This window comes from Gracilinanus agilis, chromosome 3, assembly GCF_016433145.1.
Source record: "Gracilinanus agilis isolate LMUSP501 chromosome 3, AgileGrace, whole genome shotgun sequence".
Taxonomy (NCBI): Eukaryota; Metazoa; Chordata; class Mammalia; order Didelphimorphia; family Didelphidae; genus Gracilinanus; species Gracilinanus agilis.
In genome coordinates, this window is record NC_058132.1 from 71,842,324 (window position 1) to 71,863,594 (window position 21,271).

At 38.9% G+C, this 21,271-nt stretch overlaps 1 protein-coding gene across 1 annotated transcript in view; it reads left to right on the forward strand.

Moving 5' to 3' along the window:
- Window positions 1–17,651, forward strand: part of ZMYND12 (zinc finger MYND-type containing 12) — a 36,676-nt gene extending 19,025 nt beyond the window's left edge. The window contains exons 3-6 of the mRNA XM_044668759.1: window positions 906–1,028; window positions 11,590–11,701; window positions 16,378–16,523; window positions 17,496–17,651. Coding sequence (XP_044524694.1) covers window positions 906–1,028; window positions 11,590–11,701; window positions 16,378–16,523; window positions 17,496–17,651 — 537 coding nt within the window. The remainder of the gene's footprint in view (window positions 1–905; window positions 1,029–11,589; window positions 11,702–16,377; window positions 16,524–17,495) is intronic.
- Window positions 17,652–21,271: the final 3,620 nt, after the last annotated feature.

Here is a 21,271-nt window from a genome sequence, read left to right on the forward strand (position 1 = left end):
TGGCAGATACTTCTCCTGGGCTCAAGTATGTGTGTGGTCTCCATCTCCACTGGGTTCCAGGTTCTCGGAAGGGAAGGGAAGGGAAGGGAAGGGAAGGGAAGGGAAGGGAAGGGAAGGGAAGGGAAGGGAAGGGAAGGGGGCAGCTGATAGCATCCCTCCTCTAGCTCTCCAACCCTAATTCAAAGTTTGTTTTTAATTAACTGTATTCTACCTATTTATAAGAACCTGTGTTCTCTCTGAAGCCAGCACTCCTCCACTGTCTCTCCATACTTGTTTTTTTTTAAACTTTTACATTTTGTCATAGAATCAATATTGTGTATTAGTGCCAAGGCAAAAGAGTGGTAAGAGGCTGGCAATGAGAATTAAATGACTTGCCCAGAGTCACACAGCTAGGAAGTTATCTGAGGTCAGATTTGAATCTAGGATTTCCCGTCTCCAGGCCTTATCTCTATCCACTGAGTCACCTACCTGCCCCTCCTTCCATGCTTATTTAAATCATCCCATAAATCATGCATAAAGGATGCACCCAGGTCTTTGTTCTAAGACTTTCCAAACTTTCCCATTTCTCATTATTGCTGACAGATCAGCCCTTTTCCTCTTCTGATCATATGATTCCTTAATAATGTCTTTCCCACCACTTTCTGGCCATAGTGACCCTTGAGAATACATGTTATTATTTCCTCATTGTTTTCTGTGACCTGTGTCTTCAGTCATATTCTCTTGAGGCAAAGACCATATTTAAAAAAAAAACAAACTTTTTAATGTGTGTGTTCTTAGAGCACCTGGTCCAGGCAATCCAGAAAGACTTACTGATTGATTTTGTCACTGGGTAAAGACGTTAGCAGCCAAAAGCTTCAGTAACTCCCTAGATAACTTGCCCAAACTGCTCTCTATCCTTCCTTCAGATTTATTTTGCCAGCTGTGTATATGGATCAGAAGATATCAGAACCTCAGGAGGATATTTCCTCATGGGTAATGTTTTCATTCACCAGAATAAGATGGATATAGCAGATTCCCTCTACACAAAGGTGAGTCAACAGAGACAAAAATCAGGTCCTGAGGAGCCTGACCCACCATCACCTATTTATGTTCATCTCATTCGGATCAGTCAGTCAGTCAGTCAGTAAGCATTTATTGGACACCTACTATATGCCGAGCCATATGCTAAGTGTTGGGAATACAAAGAAATGGGAGCTCTCAGTCTAATGGAGGAGATAGCATTCAAACAAATACATATAAATAAGTTATTTACAAGATGAAGAGGAAAGAACAGTGGGAAGGTATTAGAATTAAGAGGGGATGGGAGAGTCTTCCCAGAGAAGATAGAATTTTAGTTGGGACTTAAAGGAAGCCTGGGAAACCAGCAGGCTGCTGAGGAGGGAGAATAGCATTCCAGGCATGGGGGATGGCTGAAGAAAATGCCTAGAGCTGAGAGATGGAGTGTCTTGTTCCAGGAATAACCAGGAAGGCAATGTCTCTGGATCAAAGGTTACATGGATGGAGGTGTAAGATATAAGTGGAGTAGAAAGGTGTATGCGTTTGGAGTGACTGTTTTCTTTAGCCATGTTCATATCTTGAGACTTCACTGCTATTCTTCTCACCAAAGTTAGATATATGCTGGGTTCATGGGAAATACCTGACATGTTACTGCTTGATTAGCATTAAAACTCAACCAAATGCAGTGTTGTATATCCCACCATATTCCTAAGAGCAAGGTAATTAACTCATATTGGAGTCCACTTGTGGGAGGAGAAAAGGAATTTTGGGGGTAGTTAATTGCAGATATGGGCCAGCTAGGGTAGCACCCCAGTGCTTATAATACTGAGCCTGGAGTCAGGAAGACTTCTCTTTGTAAGTTCAAATCTGGCCTCAGACACTTACTAACTGTGTGACCTTGGGCAAGTCACTTAACCCTGTTTGCCTTGGCCTCTTCATTTGTAAAATGAGCTGGAGAAGGAAATGGCAGACTACTCCAGTGTCTTTGCCAAGAAAACCCCAAATGGGGTCACAAAGAGTTGGGCATGGCTCTGAACATGACTGAATAACAACAAAATTTCAGATATCACATGTTAAGGGTAAAGAAAAATGAAAAGGGCTCAAATTTTTCTTTCTTTGAATACAAGATATGTTTATATATTAAAATGTCACATGTAATATATTATTATAATAATTATAAAAATATATAATGTTGAATAATGTAACTTCCCTATGGGTTATTCTTCCAGAAATCTCAACTGTTCTCTACTATCTATGGATATGTTTAAAGCCCCACATTAGATTATAAGCTTATTGAAGGCAGGAACCATGTCAAATTTCTGACCTTCTGGCTCACTTGATAAATGTTTGCTGAATGAATTAATGTTTATTCAGAAGTAAGCTCAAAAATTAGTTTGTCAAAATATCACAAAGTATCACACTTCGTGTATATTAAATAAAGCTCAGACAGTTAAAAGAGAGTCTCTCATTTGGAACCTACTGACTTGTAGCTTACCTGTGGCTCTAACAAGATGGGTTATCTTGTCTCTCGATCAAAGTAAAAGCAACATATTTAGAAAAGAGAAAGGCTTCTATAGATACATAGAAGTGACAGCACAGAGGGGACAATTATTTTTTTAAGCTAAGAACTCACAAAACACAAAAATCTTGGTTGTATAAACTGGTCAACAGTAATACACTCCTCCACATTGCCTGAAAGAATGACTATTATATATAGCACAAGATAATGAAGAGTATTTATTAATTGAATTATAATTAATTTATAATTTATGAATAATTTTTCATGATTATTCAGATAAACAATGATTGGATTTATATAGATTCTAATGTTTCTAGAGCATTTCTTATGTATTACCTCATTTGATCCTCACAACAATCCTGGGAGATGAGATAGCTACATTATCCACCTTTTACAGATAAGGAAATGGAGACTACCGAGGCCACACAATCTAATAAATGTTGGAGTGAGATTTGAACCCAGGTCTTCCCAACTCCCAGTCTAGTACTCTATCCAATGTTATGTTGCTTCTCAATATTCATTTTTAATGTATTTTATTTTCTCCCCAATTACATGTGAAAACAATTTCTAACATTTTTCAAAGAATATTGAGTCCTTATCATCCCACTCCTTTCCACCCCCACCCTCCTTAATATGATAAGCAACCTCATATAGTTTTTACATGTACAATCATGTAAAACATTTTTCCATACTAATCTTTTTGTGGAAGAAAACTCAGGAAAAAAAATTAAGAAAGTGAAAAAAGTTTGCGTTTGGATTCAAACTCAATTCTTTTTCTCTAGAAGTAGATGGCATTTTTTATTGTGAGTCCTTAAGGATAGTTTTGTATCATTGTATTGCTGAGAAATAGTTATTCACAGGTGTTCATTGTAAAGTATTCCCATTACTGTGCAATATTCTTCTGGTCTGCTATTTCACTCTACTTCAGTTCGTGTAAGTCATTCCAGGTTTTCCTAAGCAACTCCAGCTTACCATTTCTTACAGCACAAGAATATTCTATTACAATCATAGACTATAACTTACTCATCTCCAATTGATGGACATCCTTTCACTTTCCAAATCCGCCCCCCCCCCCCCGCCCAAACAAGCTGCTTTAAATATTTTTGTACATATTAGTCCTTCCCTTTTTTGATTTTTTTATCTCTTTGGAATACAAACCTAGTAATGGTATTGCTGGGTCAAAAAGTATGTATTGTTTTATAGCCCTAGGGGCACAGGTCCAAATTGCTCTCTTGAGTGATTAAATCAGTTTGCAACACCCCAGCAATTCATTCATGTCTCAGATTTCCCATATCTCTTTCATGTTTTGTCATTTTCCTTTTCTGTCATAATAGACAATCTGATATGTGGTGGGTTGGTACCTCAGTTGTTTTAATTTGATTTTCTTTATTTTTTTTTATTAATTTTATTTTTTAGAAAAGTTATCCATGGTTACATGATTCATGCTCTTACTTTCCCCTTCACCCCCCCAAACTCCCCCCTGCCCAAAGCCGACGTGCATTTCCACAGGTTTTAACATGTGTCATCAATCAAGACCTATTTCCACATTGTTGATAGTTGCATTGGTGTGGTCGTTTTGAGTCCACATCCCCAATCATGTCTGCCTCAACCCATGTGTTCAAGCAGTTGATTTTCTTCTGTGTTTCCACTCCTGTAGTTTTTCCTCTGAATGTGGGTAGCGTTCTTTTCCATAAATCTCTCAGAATTGTCCTGGGTCATTGCATTGCTGCTAGTAAGAAGTCTGTTACATTCGATTTTACCCCAGTGTATCAGTCTCTGTGTACAATATTCTTCTGGCTCTGCTCCTTTCACTCTGCATCAATTCCTGGAGGTCTTTCCAGTTCACAATGAATTCCTCCAGTTTATTATTCCTTTGAGCACAATTGTATTCCATCACCAGCATATACCACAATTTGTTCAGCCATTCCCCAATTGAAGGACATACCCTCATTTTCCAGTTTTTTGCCACCACAAAAAGCACAGCTATAAATATTTTTGTACAAGTCTGTTTATCTATAATCTCTTTGGGGTACAAACCCAACAATGGTATGGCTGGATCAAAGGGCAGGCAGTCTTTTAAAGCTCTTTGGGCATAGTTCCAAATTGCCATCCAGAATGGTTGGATCAATTCACAACTCCACTAGCAATGCATTAATGTCCCAATTTTGCCACATCCCCTCCAACATTCATTACTCTCCCCTGCTATCATTTTAGCCAATCTGCTATGTATGAGATGATACCTCAGAGTTGTTTTTATTTGCATTTCTCTAATTATTAGAGATTTAGAACACTTTCTCATGTGCTTATTGATAGTTTTGATTTCTTTATCTGAAAATTGCCTATTCATGTCCCTTGCCCATTTATCAATTGGGGAATGGCTTGATTTTTTTATACAATCGATTTAACTCCTTGTATATTTGAGTAATTAGACCCCTGTCAGAGTTTTTTGTTATAAAGATTTTTTCCCAATTTGTTGTTTCCCTTCTGATTTTGGTTGCATTATTTGTTTGTACAAAACCTTTTTAATTTAATATAATCAAAATAATTTATTTTACTTTTTTTTCTCTAACTCTTGTTTGGTTTTAAAATTTTTCCTTTCCCAGAGATCTGATAAGTATACTATTTATTCTGTGTTCACTTAATTTATTTATAGTTTCCCTCTTTATATTCAAGTCATTCACCCATTCTGAATTTATCTTGGTGTAGGGTGTGAGATGTTGATCTAAACCTAATCTCTCCCATATTGTTTTCCAATTTTCCCAGCAGTTTTTGTCAAATAGTGGATTTTTGTCCCCAAAATTGGGCTCTTTGGGTTTATCACACACTGTCTTGCTGATGTCATTTACCCCAAGTATATTCCACTGATCCTCCCTTCTGTCTCTTAGCCAGTACCATATTGTTTTGATGACTGCTGCTTTATAGTATAGTTTAATATCTGGTACTGCTAGGCCACCTTCCTTCACATTTTTTTTTCATTATTTCCCTTGATATTCTTGATCTTTTGTTCTTCCAAATGAACTTTGTTATAGTTTTTTCTAATTCAGTAAAATAGTTTTTTTGATAGTTTGATAGGTATGGCACTAAATAAGTAAATTAATTTGGGTAGAATGGTCATTTTTATTATGTTAGCTCATCCTACCCATGAGCAATCAATGGTTTTCCAATTGTTTAGATCTAGTTTTAATTATTTGGAAAGTGTTTTGTAGTTGTATTCATATAATTCCTGTATTTGTTTTGGTAGATAGATTCCTAAGTATTTTATATTGTCTAGGGTGATTTTAAATGGTGTTTCTCTTTCTACCTCTTGCTGCTATGATGTGTTGGAAATATATAGAAATGCTGATGATTTATGTGCATTTATTTTGTATCCTGCCACTTTGCTAAAGTTGTTGATTATTTCTACTAGCTTTTTAGTTGATTCTCTAGGATTTTTTAAGTAGACCATCATATCATCTGCAAAGAGTGATAGCTTAGTCTCCTCATTGTCTATTTTAATACATTCAATTCCTTTTTCTTCTCTAATTGCTACTGCTAGTGTTTCTAGTACAATGTTAAATAATAGAGGTGATAATGGGGCATCCTTGTTTCATGCCTGATTTTATTGGGAAGGCTTCTAATTTATCCCCATTGCATATGATGCTTGTTGATGGTTTTAGGTATATACTGTTTATTAGTTTTAGGAAAGGTCCTTCTATTCCTATACTTTCTAGTGTTTTCAATAGGAATGGGTGTTGTATTTTGTCAAAGGCTTTTTCAGCATCTATTGAGATAATCATGTGGTTTTTGTTGGTTTGCTTGTTGATATGGTCAATTATGTGGATGGTTTTCCTAATGTTGAACCATCCTTGCATTCCTGGTATAAATCCCTTCTGATCATGGTGGATAATCCTCTTGATCACTTGCTGGAGTCTTTTTGCTAGTATTCTATTTAAGATTTTTGCATCTATGTTCATTAGGGAGATTGGTCTGTAGTTTTCTTTTTCTGTTTTTGATCTACCTGGCTTTGAAATCAGTACCATATTTGTTTCATAAAAGGAATTTGGTACGACTCCTTCTTTGCTTATTATATCAAATGATTTGTATAGTATTGGGATTAGTTGTTCTTTGAATGTTTGATAGAATTCACTTGTGAATCCATCAGGCCCTGGTGATTTTTTCTTCGGAAGTTCTTTGATGGCTTGTTCAATTTCTTTTTCTGATAGTGGATTATTTAAGTATTCTATTTTTTCTGCTGTTAATCTAGGCAATTTATATTTTTGTAAATATTCATCCATATTGCCTAGATTTTTACATTTATTGCCATATAATTGGGCAAAATAGTTTTTAATGATTGCCTTAATTTCCTCTTCATCAGAGGTGAGGTCTTCCTTTTCATCTTTGATACTGTTAATTTAGATTTCTTCTTTCCTTTTTTTATTAGATTTAGCAGTACTTTGTCTATTTTATCTGTTTTTTCAAAATACCAGCTTCTAGTCTTATTTATTAATTCAATAGTTCTTTTACTTTAGATTTTATTAATTTCTCCCTTGATTTTTAGTATTTCTAATTTAGTTTTCATCTGGGGATTTTTAATTTGTTCCCTTTCTAGTTTTTTAAGTTGCATGCCCAATTCATTAATCTCTGCCCTCTCTAATTTGTTAATATATGCACTCAGTGATATAATTTCCCCCCTTAGAACTGCTTTGGCTGTATCCCATAGGTTTTGGTAAGAAGTCTCATCATTGTCATTGTCTTCAATGAAATTATTTATTGTTTCTATGATTTATTCTTTCACTAAATTATTTTGGAGAATCATATTATTTAATTTCCAATTAGTTTTTGGTTTGCCTCTCCATGTGTTCTTACTAATAACTATTTTTATTGCATTCTGATCTGATACGTTTGCATTTATTATTTCTGCTTTTTTGCATGTGTTTGCTATGTTTCTATGCCCTACTACAGGGGTCGGCAACGTATGGCTCTAGAGCCATATCTGGCTCCACCTCCTGACCGGCCAGTCCGGGGAGAGCCCCAGGATGTGCCCCAGGGGGCCCTTCAGTCCCAGCCCCATGTTCCAGTGCCTTCCGCCTCCATCCTCCTCCTTCCACAGCCGTTTATGGCTCTCACGGCCAAAAAGATTGCCGACTGTTGCCCTAGTACATGGTCTATTTTTGTGAGTGTTCCATGTGCTGCTGAAAAGAAGGTGTATTCCTTTTTGTCCCTATTTATTTTTCTCCATATATCTATTAACTCTAATTTTTCTAGGATTTCATTCACCTCTCATCCCTTTCTTATTTATTTTTTGGTTTAATTTATCTAGGTCTGATAGGGGAAGGTTGAGGTCACCCACTAGTATAGTCTTGCTATCTATTTCATCCTTGAGCTCCACTAGCTTCTCCTTTAGAAATGTAGAAATTTCTAGTCTGTGGGGGAGGGATGTTGGAGCTTCCCTGCCCTCTGAAGATTTCTTATCTGTTGTATTGATAGGATTAAGCCTTGTTGTGGTTGATCTACACTGCTTCGAGTACCCTGAGGTCAAAGCCTCAAGATAAAGAGGGGGGGTATCACAAGATGGAGAGTATGTTCACCCTCTCTGGGTTTCTCCCCCAGCAGCTTCCCTGCTGTCTGTGATCAAAGCCTTGAGTTTGGCACAGCTGTGCCAGCAAGGCACTCTCTTGGATTAGTGGCCCAGCCCACCCAGGAATTCCAGTATCTTCTGGAGATTCAGCACATTAGGTGGAGGAGGGGATCTGGGATCTTCCTCCTTTCTTTCCCCTCCCACCTGAGAGTTCCAAGAATGCAGGCTTTTTTTTTTCACTTTTTTCATGTACCTTTTAAGTTGGGTTTAGCTGGAGGATCCCCTAGCTCTGTTGTGTTGTCAGATTTGGTTTTCTGTTCCCTCAGAGCCCTTTGTCCTTAATTGGTAGTGAAGGGCTTTATGGAGGTTTGGAGCCTTGCTGCTTCTATGCTGCCATTTTCCCAGTAAGTATTTCTGATTTTCTTTAATTACTAGTGATTTAGAGCATTTTTTGCATGACCAAAGAGAGCTTTAATTACTTTGAGAACTGCCTATTTAAATTCTTTGACCTTTTATCAATTGGGGAAAGACTTGTATTCTTATATATTCAACTAATTTCCCTATGTATTTGAGAAATGAGACCTTTATTTGATAAACTTGTAAAAAAATTTTGCACTCTTTTGATTACGAATAAGTATACCATCCTGTTTATTCCTGTTTAGTTTCTGATCTTCACCTCCCCCAATTTGCCCTCTTTTCTATTCAGCCCCACCTCTATTCTCTTATAACGTACCCTTCTACTTTACTGTAGAGTAAGATAGCTTTCTATACTCAACTGTATATTCTTCCTTTATAGAGCCAACACTGATGAGAGAAAGGTTCACATGCTCTCCTCCCCACCTTCCCCATCTTCCCTGCCACTGTGAACACTCTTTTATGTGCAACAATTTACTTCATTCTATTTTTCCCTTCATTCTGTTTTTCTCTTCCCCTTCTTCCCAACTCATTCCTCTTTCTCATGCCTTAATTTTATTTAATTTTTATATCAACTCATTATATTCAACTCACCTCTCTCACCCTCTGTCTATGTATAGTTCTTCTAAATGCCCTAACAATGACATAGTTCTTTGGTGTTACAAGAATCCCCATGTAGGGATATATACAGTTTATTGAATATCTTTCTCTTTCCTGCTTAACTTTTTGTGATTCTCTTGAGTCTTGTTATTTGAGAGTCAGTTTTCCATTCAGCTCTGGTCTTTTTATCAGGAATGTTTGAAAGTCCTCTGTTTTATTGAATGCCCACCTTTTCCTCTGAAGTATTATGCTCAGTTTTTCTGGATAAGTAATTCTTGCTTGAAGTTCTAGCTCCTTTACCCTCTGGAAGAGCATACTTTAGGCCCTCTGATCCTTTAACACAGAAGCTTCTAAGTCTTGTGTTATCCTGACTGTACGCCCATGATATTTTAGTTATTTCTTTTTTGGCTACTTGTAATATTTCCTCCTTGACCTAGGAGTTTTGAAATTTGGCTATAATATTCCTGAGAGATATCCTTTTTGGGATCTCTTCAGGAGGCAATTGGTGGATTCTTTCAATTTCTATTTGTCCTCTGGTTCTAAAATATCAGGGAATTTCCTTGATAATTTCTTGAAAGATGATTTCTAAACTCTTTTTTTGATCATGGCTTGCGGGTAGCTTAATAACTCTTAAATTACCTCTCCTGCATTTATTTTCCAGGCCAGTTGTTTTTCCCATAAGATATTTCACATTTTCTTCTATTTTTTTCATTCTTTTGACTTTGTTTGATTGTTTCTTGATGCCTCATGGAATTATTACCTTCCACTTGCCCAATCCTAATTTTTAAGACATGATTTTTTTTGACTGAGCTTTTCTATCTCCTTTTCTATTTGGCCAGCTCTTCTCTGTAAAGAGTTATTTCCTCAGTGAATTTTAGTACCTCTTTTTCCAAAGGGTCAATTTCTGTCTTTCAAGAAGTTTTTCTCTTCAGTTCATTTTTGCATACCTTTTTCAATTTGGCCAATTCTACTTTTTAAGAAGTTTTTCTCTTCTTTGGATGTTTGTGCCTATTCTTTTTATAACATATTAATTTAGTATTTTTTGCCTCCTTTACCAAGTTGTTGACTCTTTTTTTTGTGATTTTCCTATATCACTCTCATTTTTCTTATACCTCCCTAATTTGATTTTTAAATTCTTTTTGAGCTTCTCCATTAATTCTTTTTCGGCTTGAGAGCAATTAATATCTTTCTTGCAGTCTTTGAATACAGCAGAATTGACTTTGTTGTCTTCTTCTGAGTTTGAGTCTACCCTGTCACCAAAATAACTTAATATGTTGAGTTTCTTTTTTGTTGTTGTTGTTACCTCATTTTTTCTCATTTCCCTTTTTTTTTCTTTTAGTTTAAAAAAATATTAAAGTTAGGCTCTGTAACTATAGTGAAGGGATCACTTGTTCCAAGCTTCAGGTTCTTCAGGGCCTTCAGAGTTGACACTGGGGGGAATCTATCTGCTTTTGTTTCTTTCAAGGTGGTATGATGTAAGGAAGGGTGTGTTTAATACTCTCCAAGCTTTTTCTCTGGTCTGTGAGTAACCCCAAGCACTCTTTTATCCCTTGGAACTGTGACCAGAGTTCTCTGGTCCCCTGTGGCTGCAAGAGCTGATATATGCTAGTGCTCTTCCTCATCCTGCAGCTGTACCCTGGTTCTGCATATGGGTAATGTAATAAGAGGCTTGTACCCAGAACCAGCAAAGGGACATCTGTAATCTCCTTTTGAGTAGTTGTCTGACCCCCTTACCATCTGTGGCTGAGAGTTCCAGGAGCCTCAGCTGCTTCTCTAATTGTACCTAAGTCTGTTGCTGAAGTAAGGCCTGTCCTGGTGAGTTTCACTCAACCTCTACTCTGGTGTTCTACATCCCTTGTTTAAGTTGTTTTGAGCTGAAAAATTGCTTCACCTTGCCTTTTTGTGGGTTATGCTGTTCCAGAATTTGTTTTGAGGTATAATATTATTGCTTTTTGGAGGGTAATTTGGTAGAAATCAGATGGCCTCCTTGATAGAAATAGGGAAGTTTAGATCTATCTAAGGAAATAAAGAAGTCAGTAATATTTTTAGAAAGATTTCCATAAGAAATGTCTAAAATGTAGTTTGTGTACTGAAAGGAGTCAGTTTCCACTACTTGGAAATTTTAGTTCTGGGGGCAGAAATGAAAAAAAATGAAATGAAGGATCTTATCATCATGAAGTAAGACCAAGTTGGATCCCTTCTTCCCAATCTCCATCCCTAATGCTGATCTTTTCAGGTCTTCCTAGGGAGTACTAAAGGCCATATAAGGCACCCCAGGGTGGCATGGAATTCCTTACAACTACCATAAGATGAGCCTGCTGAATATTCACACAAAGTCATGGCTGCTTTGAACTGGCATGGGTAGGATATGGTAGTTTCTAGCCTCTAGAGATGTGTCCAGGAGCATCTCTATCCCACACTGATTCCCTGGCCATCCAGAGTTAAGTGGTGAAGGGCAGGTGTCCTGGTTTACAAATTCTATCTTTATTTTCTCTCTTGACAGGTAACTGAAATCTGGCATACATATTTAGATCAACACATTCAAAATCAGTTAACTGCTCGCAAGAAACCAGCAGATATCTTGGCCAAGGAACTGGAAAATGACACAGGTTTAGGTAACTGCACCTTATTATTCATTGTGTTCTCAGCTGATATGAGAGCAAGACAAGCATGGCTCTGAGTATGCTCTTCAGTCATATGGATTTTCTCTCCCATTTAATTATGAGGAAATTGAGGCATACAAAGTGAATAAAGTTTTCTAAGTTCCAGTCTGGAATTTAGAACCCAAATCTACTTTACATAGCACCCTGCCCCACACGGTCTGTCTGCCAAGGGAAAATCTAGCAATATTCTTAACAGCTGGGGACATGGAACATACCAAGGATGTGACCAAAGAATGCTTTTAAGACAAGTGATGGCTTACAAATGGAGTCCATAAGTGTGGAAGGGCCATAGATTAGAGGCATGGGTGTGATCAAAGAAAGCTGTCTGGGGAGAACGAATTTTTAGCTGGAGAGGAGGGACAGGAATTGGCAGAAAATAATGCAGAAGATAACCTAGGCTGAGAGACCTGCAGAGCCATGGGTGTTCCTTTAGTGATAAGAAGAAATATGGGAGATATAAGTAGGTCTGCTTGGCTGAAATCAGGGCGGCCTGTGCTGGCCAGGCTGATGAGGAAAGGGCAGAGTTTGTGAAACACAACTGGCAAAGAGACCCAAAGATGGGTGGGAGACAAGGGCTTTATCCAGGCTATGAAAGCTTCTTAAAGCTTAAGGGATTTGACCATCAGCCTCTAGGTTGTGGCCAGGGGTGATATTCCCTCTGGCTGGCACAGTGGGCTGGTCACTTATCTGGATTTGTTTTTCAAGGCTAATGTAAATCAACCCCCAAATTTGAAGTTAGTCTGTAAGCAGTTATAAAAACACCATGTCTCAGTAGGGATAAGGGGAGCGATGGGAGGACAGAACTGAGCAGCTGTGGATGCTCCTTTTGTCCGTTCCAGCCTTAGGAAGGAAGCCATACATAGTTAATCTGCATTACCCAGGGTCTTGTGTCAAATGAGGTGGAGAAGGCAGTGCCCGGTGGAAAAGGAGGCAAACCTCAGGCCTCCTTTTACTATATGGTGTCACCTGCTATTAGCAAAGAGTCTTTCACCCTCCTAGTTCTCAAGCAGGTTTAAAGATTCAAATAGTTCCAGCTGTGCAACCAGTGGAAAAAGGCTGCCCTCAACTGTTTGACCAGTCAACACAATGTCTATACATACTCCAATCCTCCAGTCTCCTGAAAGAAGATTCCTAGGATCTTCCATATGAATGACTCCATCTTAGATGATCTGGGCATGCACCAACCCCCATTATAGATATGATAGGTAGATAAGTAAAGCACTTATAAAAGTATTTATTATGTATGAGGCACTATGGTAAATGCTAGGGGTAAGCAAGACAATTCCTGCCCTTAAGGATCCTACATTCTAATGGGGAAATACAAAATTTAAAGGAGATTTGGAAAGAGTGGAGGGAGTGCATGCAGAGTATGATTGGGAAAGGTTGGTCAGGAAATGATGCCAAGGCCAGTTCCAGAACAAGTAAAACAAAAGGCCTAGGGATTGTAATGCAGGATACAGCACAGTAGGTAACCACTATAGGTAATTATTTTTATGCTCCCTCCCAGCCATCCCATCCCTACAAGCACCTTTTTAATACCATTTGTACTGGCTTATCAAACAGTCACTGCAGTTATGTGGTTTATTTTATTGCAAATGAAGTTATTCTGATGTATAAAAGCTTCAGTTTCATTGAACTGGGGGGCTCCTAGGAGTACTGGTTCTTCCTAATCCTCTTGGGTGGTTCATAGTTTCAACTGCCATTCAGAAACAGTGCAATCCCCACTATATCAGCAACCTTCCATAGGGCAACCCATGCCTGTCATTTAATAGCTGGCATATAGAGAGAGACACTAGTGTTTCAAAGTATTTGCACACATTATCTCATTTGATGCTCAAAGAGATACTGATGTAAGGAGGGTAAGTATTGGTACCCTCATTTTGCAGATTTTTTAAAATGAAGACTCAAAACAATTAAATGATTTATCCAAGGTCACACAGCTAGTAAAAGCAAAGTACTGGAAAGAACCAAAGAGGCCACCCAATCCAACAAATACTGGGATAGGAATCCTATCCACAGTTAATCAATAAGTAATAATAAGTCAATAAGGATTTGCATATTTATTAGGGTCTGGGGGCTAGTCATCTCCCATTCCAGAGAAGTCTCCACCTTTCCTGAAAACCCTGGAAAGTGGGCTTGGCCAAATTCAAGTGGAAGTGTGGTTTTGGGTTCAACACATCATAGGTGAACTCAAGGACACCGGAAAGGGAATAAAGAGCATGTGCAGGTCTGGGGGATCCTAGGGGATCCTTCTGGAATGCCAGAGCCCTTAGTTTTACATGCCCCATGTTTCTCTATGGTCCCACCTGGCATTATTTGTCAATGTGGGAGATGTCTCAGTACCCTTCTGGAATGTAGAGAGGGGATATAGTAGTGGTTCCCAAACTTTTTTGGCCTACTGCCCCCTTTCCAGAAAAAATATTACTTAGCGCCCCCTGTCACATACTATCACCACCCCCTTACAATTATTCACCATCCCCAAATGCACCTGTGGCCATCACTGCCTCCCTGGATCACTGCAGCACCCACCAGGGGGCAGTGGCACCCACTTTGGGAATCACTGGGATATAGCATAGCAGATGACCACAATAGGTATTAATCATGCCTATCAGTTCAGAACTAAAGTAAATATAGAACAATATGAGTAATTAATAATGCAGAGCAGGCACAAAGCTGATGCCCAGTAGAGAACATTACAGATCCAGTACAGGTGATTGATGATACAGAATGGGTCACTGATCCACAATACAGATTCTTCAATTCATGCTTGACTAATGGTGAAACCACAAATTTTGCAGTTCATGTTTAAATGGTGTTAACTGGTGAGAAATAGAAGACCCTGGAGCGTGAGGGTCCTGTTTCCCTCACTGCCCCTCACTGCTCACAGCCCATCACCATTAGATTGAATATGTGGAGTGAATGGGAGTGAAAAGTGGAGGATGACATTGAGGCTGCAAACCTTAGTCACTGGAAGAATAGTACAACCCTACACAGAAATAGGTAAATTTGAAAGAGAAGTAAGTTTTGGAGGAAAGATAATAAAGTCCTTTTTGGACATGGTGAGTTTGAAATATCTAAAAGGCAATTTGTTATGCAGAACTAGAACTCAGGAGAGAGACTGGAGCTGGACATAATGGATCTCTCTGGGTATCACTAGTATTAATTCAATGTGAGCTAAGGAAGTCTCCAAGAGAAAGAATGTAGATCATCAAGAAAAAAGAAATAGCTCAGGGCTAGGCCTTACGGGATACCTGTTTATAGGTGATGGGTAGGATATGATAATGGTACAGCAAAGAAAACTAAAAATAAATCCTCCTAAGGAGAACCAAGAGAAAAGTGTCATGAAAACACAGGAGAAAATATCCAGTAATCAACAGCATCCAAGGCTGCAGAGAGGTCTAGAAGGACAAAGATTGATAAGAGGCCTTAAGATTTGGCAATGAAGAGATCAGTGGTCACTTGGAGAGATCAGATTTAGGTGAGTGATAAGAATGAAAGCCAGAATGTAAAGGGTTGAAATGTGAGTGAAAGGAGAGGAAATGAAGGCAAGGAGAATAGATGACGCTTCCTAAGAGTTCAGCCAATAAAGGAAAGAGAGATGAAAGAGAGATATAGGATAGCATGAAGAGATGGTAGGATCTGGTGAAGGTTTTTTAAGGATAGGAGAGACCTGACCATGTTTGCAGGTGGCAGGGATAGAATTAGTACTGTTAACTTGGAAATAAATACAGAACTTCCAAGTAGTTAGAAAACCCACTCTTTAATGGAGAAAAAGGGATAGGCTCATTAATCTGGCCACCATACAGAGTCATAAATGAAATTCCATACAGAACCAAAGGCTCTGAGACTCTGGGAACTGTATCCCTAGGAGAAGACACCATACTAAATGCCAACTCCAAAGAGATACTGAACCTGAGAGTCTCTTATACCCTTTTGGGAAGCTTACAAAGACTAACCACAAACAGGTGTGTAGACCTCCTAACATTCAGCAGCTATGGCATTGGAGAATGATCAGTTGTAACAAATTAAAGACAAGGGTCAAACTCAGGATCTGGGCTTCTGGAGAGGAATCTTTTATCCAATAGAGAAGCCTCCAAAACAAAAAGGTACTTAACTTCAAATCAAAATAGGTATGCTTAGTACTGGGGTTTCTCAAAAGTAAGGGTAAACTGATTCATCCAGCAATCCATCTTGACAGTACATGGGGGAGAAAATAAAGACTGGAGTGAGATTAAGATAATTGTAGAGAAAATCTGCTGGAAAAAATAAGTTGGGATCAAGATTGCATGCAGAAAGCTTACTAAGGCAAGAAATAATTCCAGGAATATTAAGGTATAGAGGGTAGAATAATTATATATCAGGTTATGACTGGATAAAATAATTTCATAATTCTTGATCATAGGCATGAAACCCTTGTGGGTAATGGCAAGATCAGAGGTGTGCATACAACACTCTGTGTAGCTGAAGGGGAATGGAGGAGATGAAGGGACTTGGAAGGTTAGAGTATTGGGGAAGATGGCTGTTTTAGAGAGGTCATACAACCTGGTGAAACTCTTAGTGGCAAGGACTGGGGAGGTGCCCAGAATCTTACTTTAGGCCTTGTCATAATCAATCCACTTTTCTTGCAGATGAAGCCCAGGAAGCAGAAGCAGTTCACATCCTGGAAACCATCTTAGAAATTCGAGAACACACAGACAAAGATAACCCACAGAATATTCTCTTTATCCTGAAAACGGTGGCAATACTTCATTATCTAATGATGAATTTATCAAAGGCAAGTTTGTATGTTATAGAAAGGAAAGGAAAACTTGAAATAAATTCTCAATTTGCCCAATTGCATTAGACTTTGCCTCCCCGCCAAAAGCCTGAGTCTAGCAATGGTGCACATGTACACACACACACACACACACACACACACACACACACACACACACCCTCTTAAATTCAAAGTAGCTGCAGTTATTTTCAGCTCAGGATTGGTCTCACAAAGAAATCCTGTTTGAGTTAGCTGTGGGGAAAGGTAGGTGGGTAGGTGTGTCCCAGGTGCCTCTTTAGAGGTGATCCTACTTCTGCAGGGAACAGAAGGGGCTAGAGAACCCTCAGAGAGAGTCATCTGAAATGTAGGATTTGATATTTCATCTTTAGGGGAGACCAGAAAATCACAAAATCAGAGTTCTAGAGCTAGGAGTATGGCTTAATGGAAAGTACTTTGATCCAGGAGTGGGCCCCCTACTGGGGGAGGCTGAGATTGGTGGATCATTTGACTTCAGGAGTTCTGAATTGAAGTTGGGTTAAAGCTAAGGGGGGGGGGGGGGGGTCCAGGTGAGGCTCAGCACCACTATAGAATGGTGAGCTATGGGGGTCACCAAGCTGCACGAGAAGGGATGAACTGGCTCAGGTGCAGATCAAAGGGCAAAGAGACGTGGGCTCAGATTCTGGCTCTGTGACCTTGGCTGTCCTTTCTTCTCTGGACCACTTTCTCTTCTATAAAGTGAGAGGTGGACTTAGACAGTCCTTAAGTGCTTCCCTGCTCTATGTCTGTGATCATGTTTCCCTCTCTATCTTATCTTTTTACATTTTAATTCAATAAACATTTACCAGTAGTCACCTATGTGCCAGGCACCATATTAAGTGTTGGCAATACAAAAGGAGGCAAAAGATAGCCCCTGCCCTCAAGGAACTCCCAATCTAATGGGTTCATCTAGTCCTGTGACAACTTTCTTTAGTCTTCTCCCTTTCATTTCAGGCTCATGAACTTGCCGTGAAAGCCTACCTTTTCTCTAAAGAGCTGCCCAATAAAGAAGATATAACTGAAGCCCTTCGAGACCTACTAGGCCTCATTGCTTCCAAAGACCCAGTGACCTTGAAAGCAGCCAAGTTCTTTGCCGGCCAGGGACAATAGAGGGACAAAAGTGGATGCTGAAGAAAGGCTTATAATGCGTTATAGCTGCTATTTCAGCCTAGGAAATTCAGTTTTGAAATCTTACTCTCTAATGTATCCTAACAATACCCATTCTAAGGGAAAGTTGGATTTTGTGAAGAGGGTGTAGAAGTCATACTACTCCTTGATTTGTGTGGCAGGATGTCAGGACATTGGTACATTGTTATGACTTTGTTTTCATGCTTTTTCTTATGTAAATTCCATTATCATAGGAAATTGGGGCATTAGGCTAGGGGTATGCTCCTAGCTATATCTCATTTTGTGCATTAATGTGAGTGCAGTTTCAGTTGAATACAATTAATAAATTAGGGAAATGATTTGCCTTTGACATTTACTAGCTATATGATTCAGGCAAACCACTTAACTTCTCTGGGCCTCAGTTTCTTCATCTGTAAAATGGGAAATTCTTCTGGGGGAGTGGAAGAGGGGAGGTATTGTAAGGGAAGTGATTGGTAAACCTTAAATACTCTACAAATGTGAGTTTTAATTATTGCATCACCAGCATTGTCCCCCACACACATTTTATGGGTTCTTAAGTCTCTGACCAGTTTCTATCCTGTCTCTTTAAGCTCCAAACCTGAGCTCAAAGATACTTTAGAGCAGTGGTTCCCAAACTACCACTCCCTTTCCAGAAAAAATATTACTTAGCCCCCTGGAAATTAATTTTTTAAAAAATTGTAATAGCAATTAATAGGAAAGATAAATGCACCTGTGGCCATCACCACTTTCCTGGATTGCTGCAGCACCCACCAGGGGGCGGTAGTGCTCACTTTGGGAATCACTGCTTTGGAGGCTTTGCATAGATTTCCCCTTCTCTATGGGCTTCCCTATTCATAGGAGGCACAGTGCAGACCCTGGATGACCACCAGTCAGGGATATTATCAAAGCATTCTGCATGGATTGGGGTTGGATGAAGTTACTTGTGAGGGCTCTAAATTGTGATACTGCTCTCAAAGAGCTAAAAAAATTCCTAATAATGACAGCTATCACAATTTCAGAGATTTTGTTTTTATGACTTAATTTTTCATTAAAGCAATACTAGTCACAACATCATTTGAATTTGTCAGATCCTGCAATCCACACATAGCTAAGTGTTGGTGATCAATGATCTTGTCTTAATTCCTTAAAATGTGATTTATTTTTTGTTATCCTCAAATCAAAAACCTCGACGTACAAGGCTGATGAAAATCAACTCCCAATTTCCACTTTACACATAGCTTTCCAAGAGCATACAAAAATTAGGACTTGTATATTTTTATATCTTTGCATCCCTGCAGTGATTTAGACATGTTTGATGCTCAATAAATATGGACTGATGGATCACTGTAGTAAGAGTTGAAAGCAAACGTTGAGCACTTTAAAGTTCTAGAACACCAATTTAGTCGGGGATTTTGTAGAGTAGGTTAGCACAGTATACAGAATGAGCCCTGGACAGGGAGTTGGGAGCCATGAGTGCCATCTTTAGCTTTGCCACTGCTCACCTTGGGTGAGTACAACAAAAAGGCTACATTAGAAGATTCCCAGCTCTGAAATCCCATGACCCCACAACTTCAATTAAGAGCCAGAAGTCACTTGAGAATCAGAAGGAAGAGCTAAAAGAAAGAAGAGAACCCTTTTCCTACCTTGAATTTAAATGTAAGGATATGAAAAGAAGCTAACTTTGGAAGGCTGCCATTCTTTCCAAATGGCTTTCATTACATTCTGAAGTCTGAAGAAACAATTGGTGGTGGTGGTAACTAAAGTGGTTTCCAAGAGGGTGGATCAAATATAGGTAAAGGAGTGAATAAAAAGCAAAAGGGATAACGGGAGAATCCAGTGGGCCAGCTCATAGACTATTTCCAACTCATCACTATCTTTGTAGTCCCAAATTTTTTGATAAAAGATTCTTTTGCATCCATAGTGCCATTCATTTTCTGTCTACCATTTTGTGACCACTACAATAAGTATGATTGCCTATATATAGTTTATCCACATTGTGGACTAGTTATGAACTCTGTGGGTACCTCTCCATCACTGCTTAGTTGGCCTAATGTCCATTTTCCCTACCCATTTATGTTTCTTGGATAGGTTTTCCATCTAGGCCAAGAACACTCATCAGTCAAAAACACTACATTTAAAAGCTCACATCTTCCTTCCACTATCATTGCTGGGTACAAAATAGAATTGAAAGGGGGGCCATTATTGGGCCAGTCTTTCATGTAGGCAGGGGGAAATTCTGGGACTTGCCACCATAGCATCCAGAGATTATCACTGATACCTCTTATTCTATCCTTATCTTTAATGGTCCTCTGGGGCTGCACCCAGAGCAGGTCATCATCTATTATCATTTGAATGATGCTACCCTACCTCCATTAGTTCAGATAATTGAAAGCTATTTGAATTCCCTGTGCACCCATGCTCTGAATGGAAAATGATTGTTTTTCAAAGAGCAGCTGGTATGCAACTGAACATCATGAGTTTGCTTGGCAGTCCCCCCTTCTTTTTTGATAGGAGAATAATAAGTGTAGATTTGGCTTATGAGGCTCATTTAAAAATAGCAACAGAAAGACAGCTACATCTTTGGCAACAAAGACAAAACAAAAGTTGTGTTTCATAGCAGTGGTTTTAATAAAAAGCAACAAAAAACAAGCCATCATTTGTAACTGATCTCCTAAAGGAAGTTGACCAAGTTATTGCTGCATAAACCATTTGGAAATGAGTTATTCTGATGCTCAGGTAAAACATATCCATATCTGTATCTCAAAACAAAACCTCAACTTTCCTAAGAACTCAACTGTAGTATTGCCCTTAGATAGGACACTTCAGTTGCTTTTTTCAGTAGGTTCAGAAACCGAGACTCAAAACCAAGATTTCTCCCATATATGAAAAACACAAATTTTTCAGAAACAGGGGAAGTACATGAGTTTCTAGTGTTATTCTTTGCTTCAAGTTGCATATATATAAAAATTGCATAATGGACTAGAACACATGCCTCGGCCAAACTGGTCTTGTATGCTGCTTTCCTGAGAGTCTGAGCATCATCACCATCAGTGCCTAATCGGATTCAGTAAAGTGGACATCTTAAACTTGGGGAGTACAGTCATGGTCATTCAGGACTGGACAAGCCCCAGAACTGACTGGCTACTCCAGACAAATGGTTTTCTACCTCTAGAAATACAACAGCCTAGAGAGGGATCTTGAACAATATCTTGGGTTTGCAATAAGGAAAATGTGATAAATGACTCTTCATCATAAGGGCCCCCAGCTCTCCCTTCTTGTGAATACTAGAAAGCCTTATAAAATAAGGAAGCTTTAGAACTCTTTTTTTCATCCAACAGGTAGAATGGAGATTCCCCTACTGTATTCTCACTTCCTTCTTCCCCGCCAGCCTTTTCTCCCTGGGTTTCAAGTCATAGAGTGAGTACAGGTGAGGTCCACCAACTAGAATTAGGATATTGGACTTGAAATGGGCCAGCTATCTCAAAGTGATTCTGAAATACTTTCCCCAAGGTCTCTAGGTTCTCCTCTTCCAGCTTTCTTTATCCCATCCTCTTCTTCTTCTTGCTTCTGGGTTAGAAGGTAGCATAGGCAACTTCCCTCGA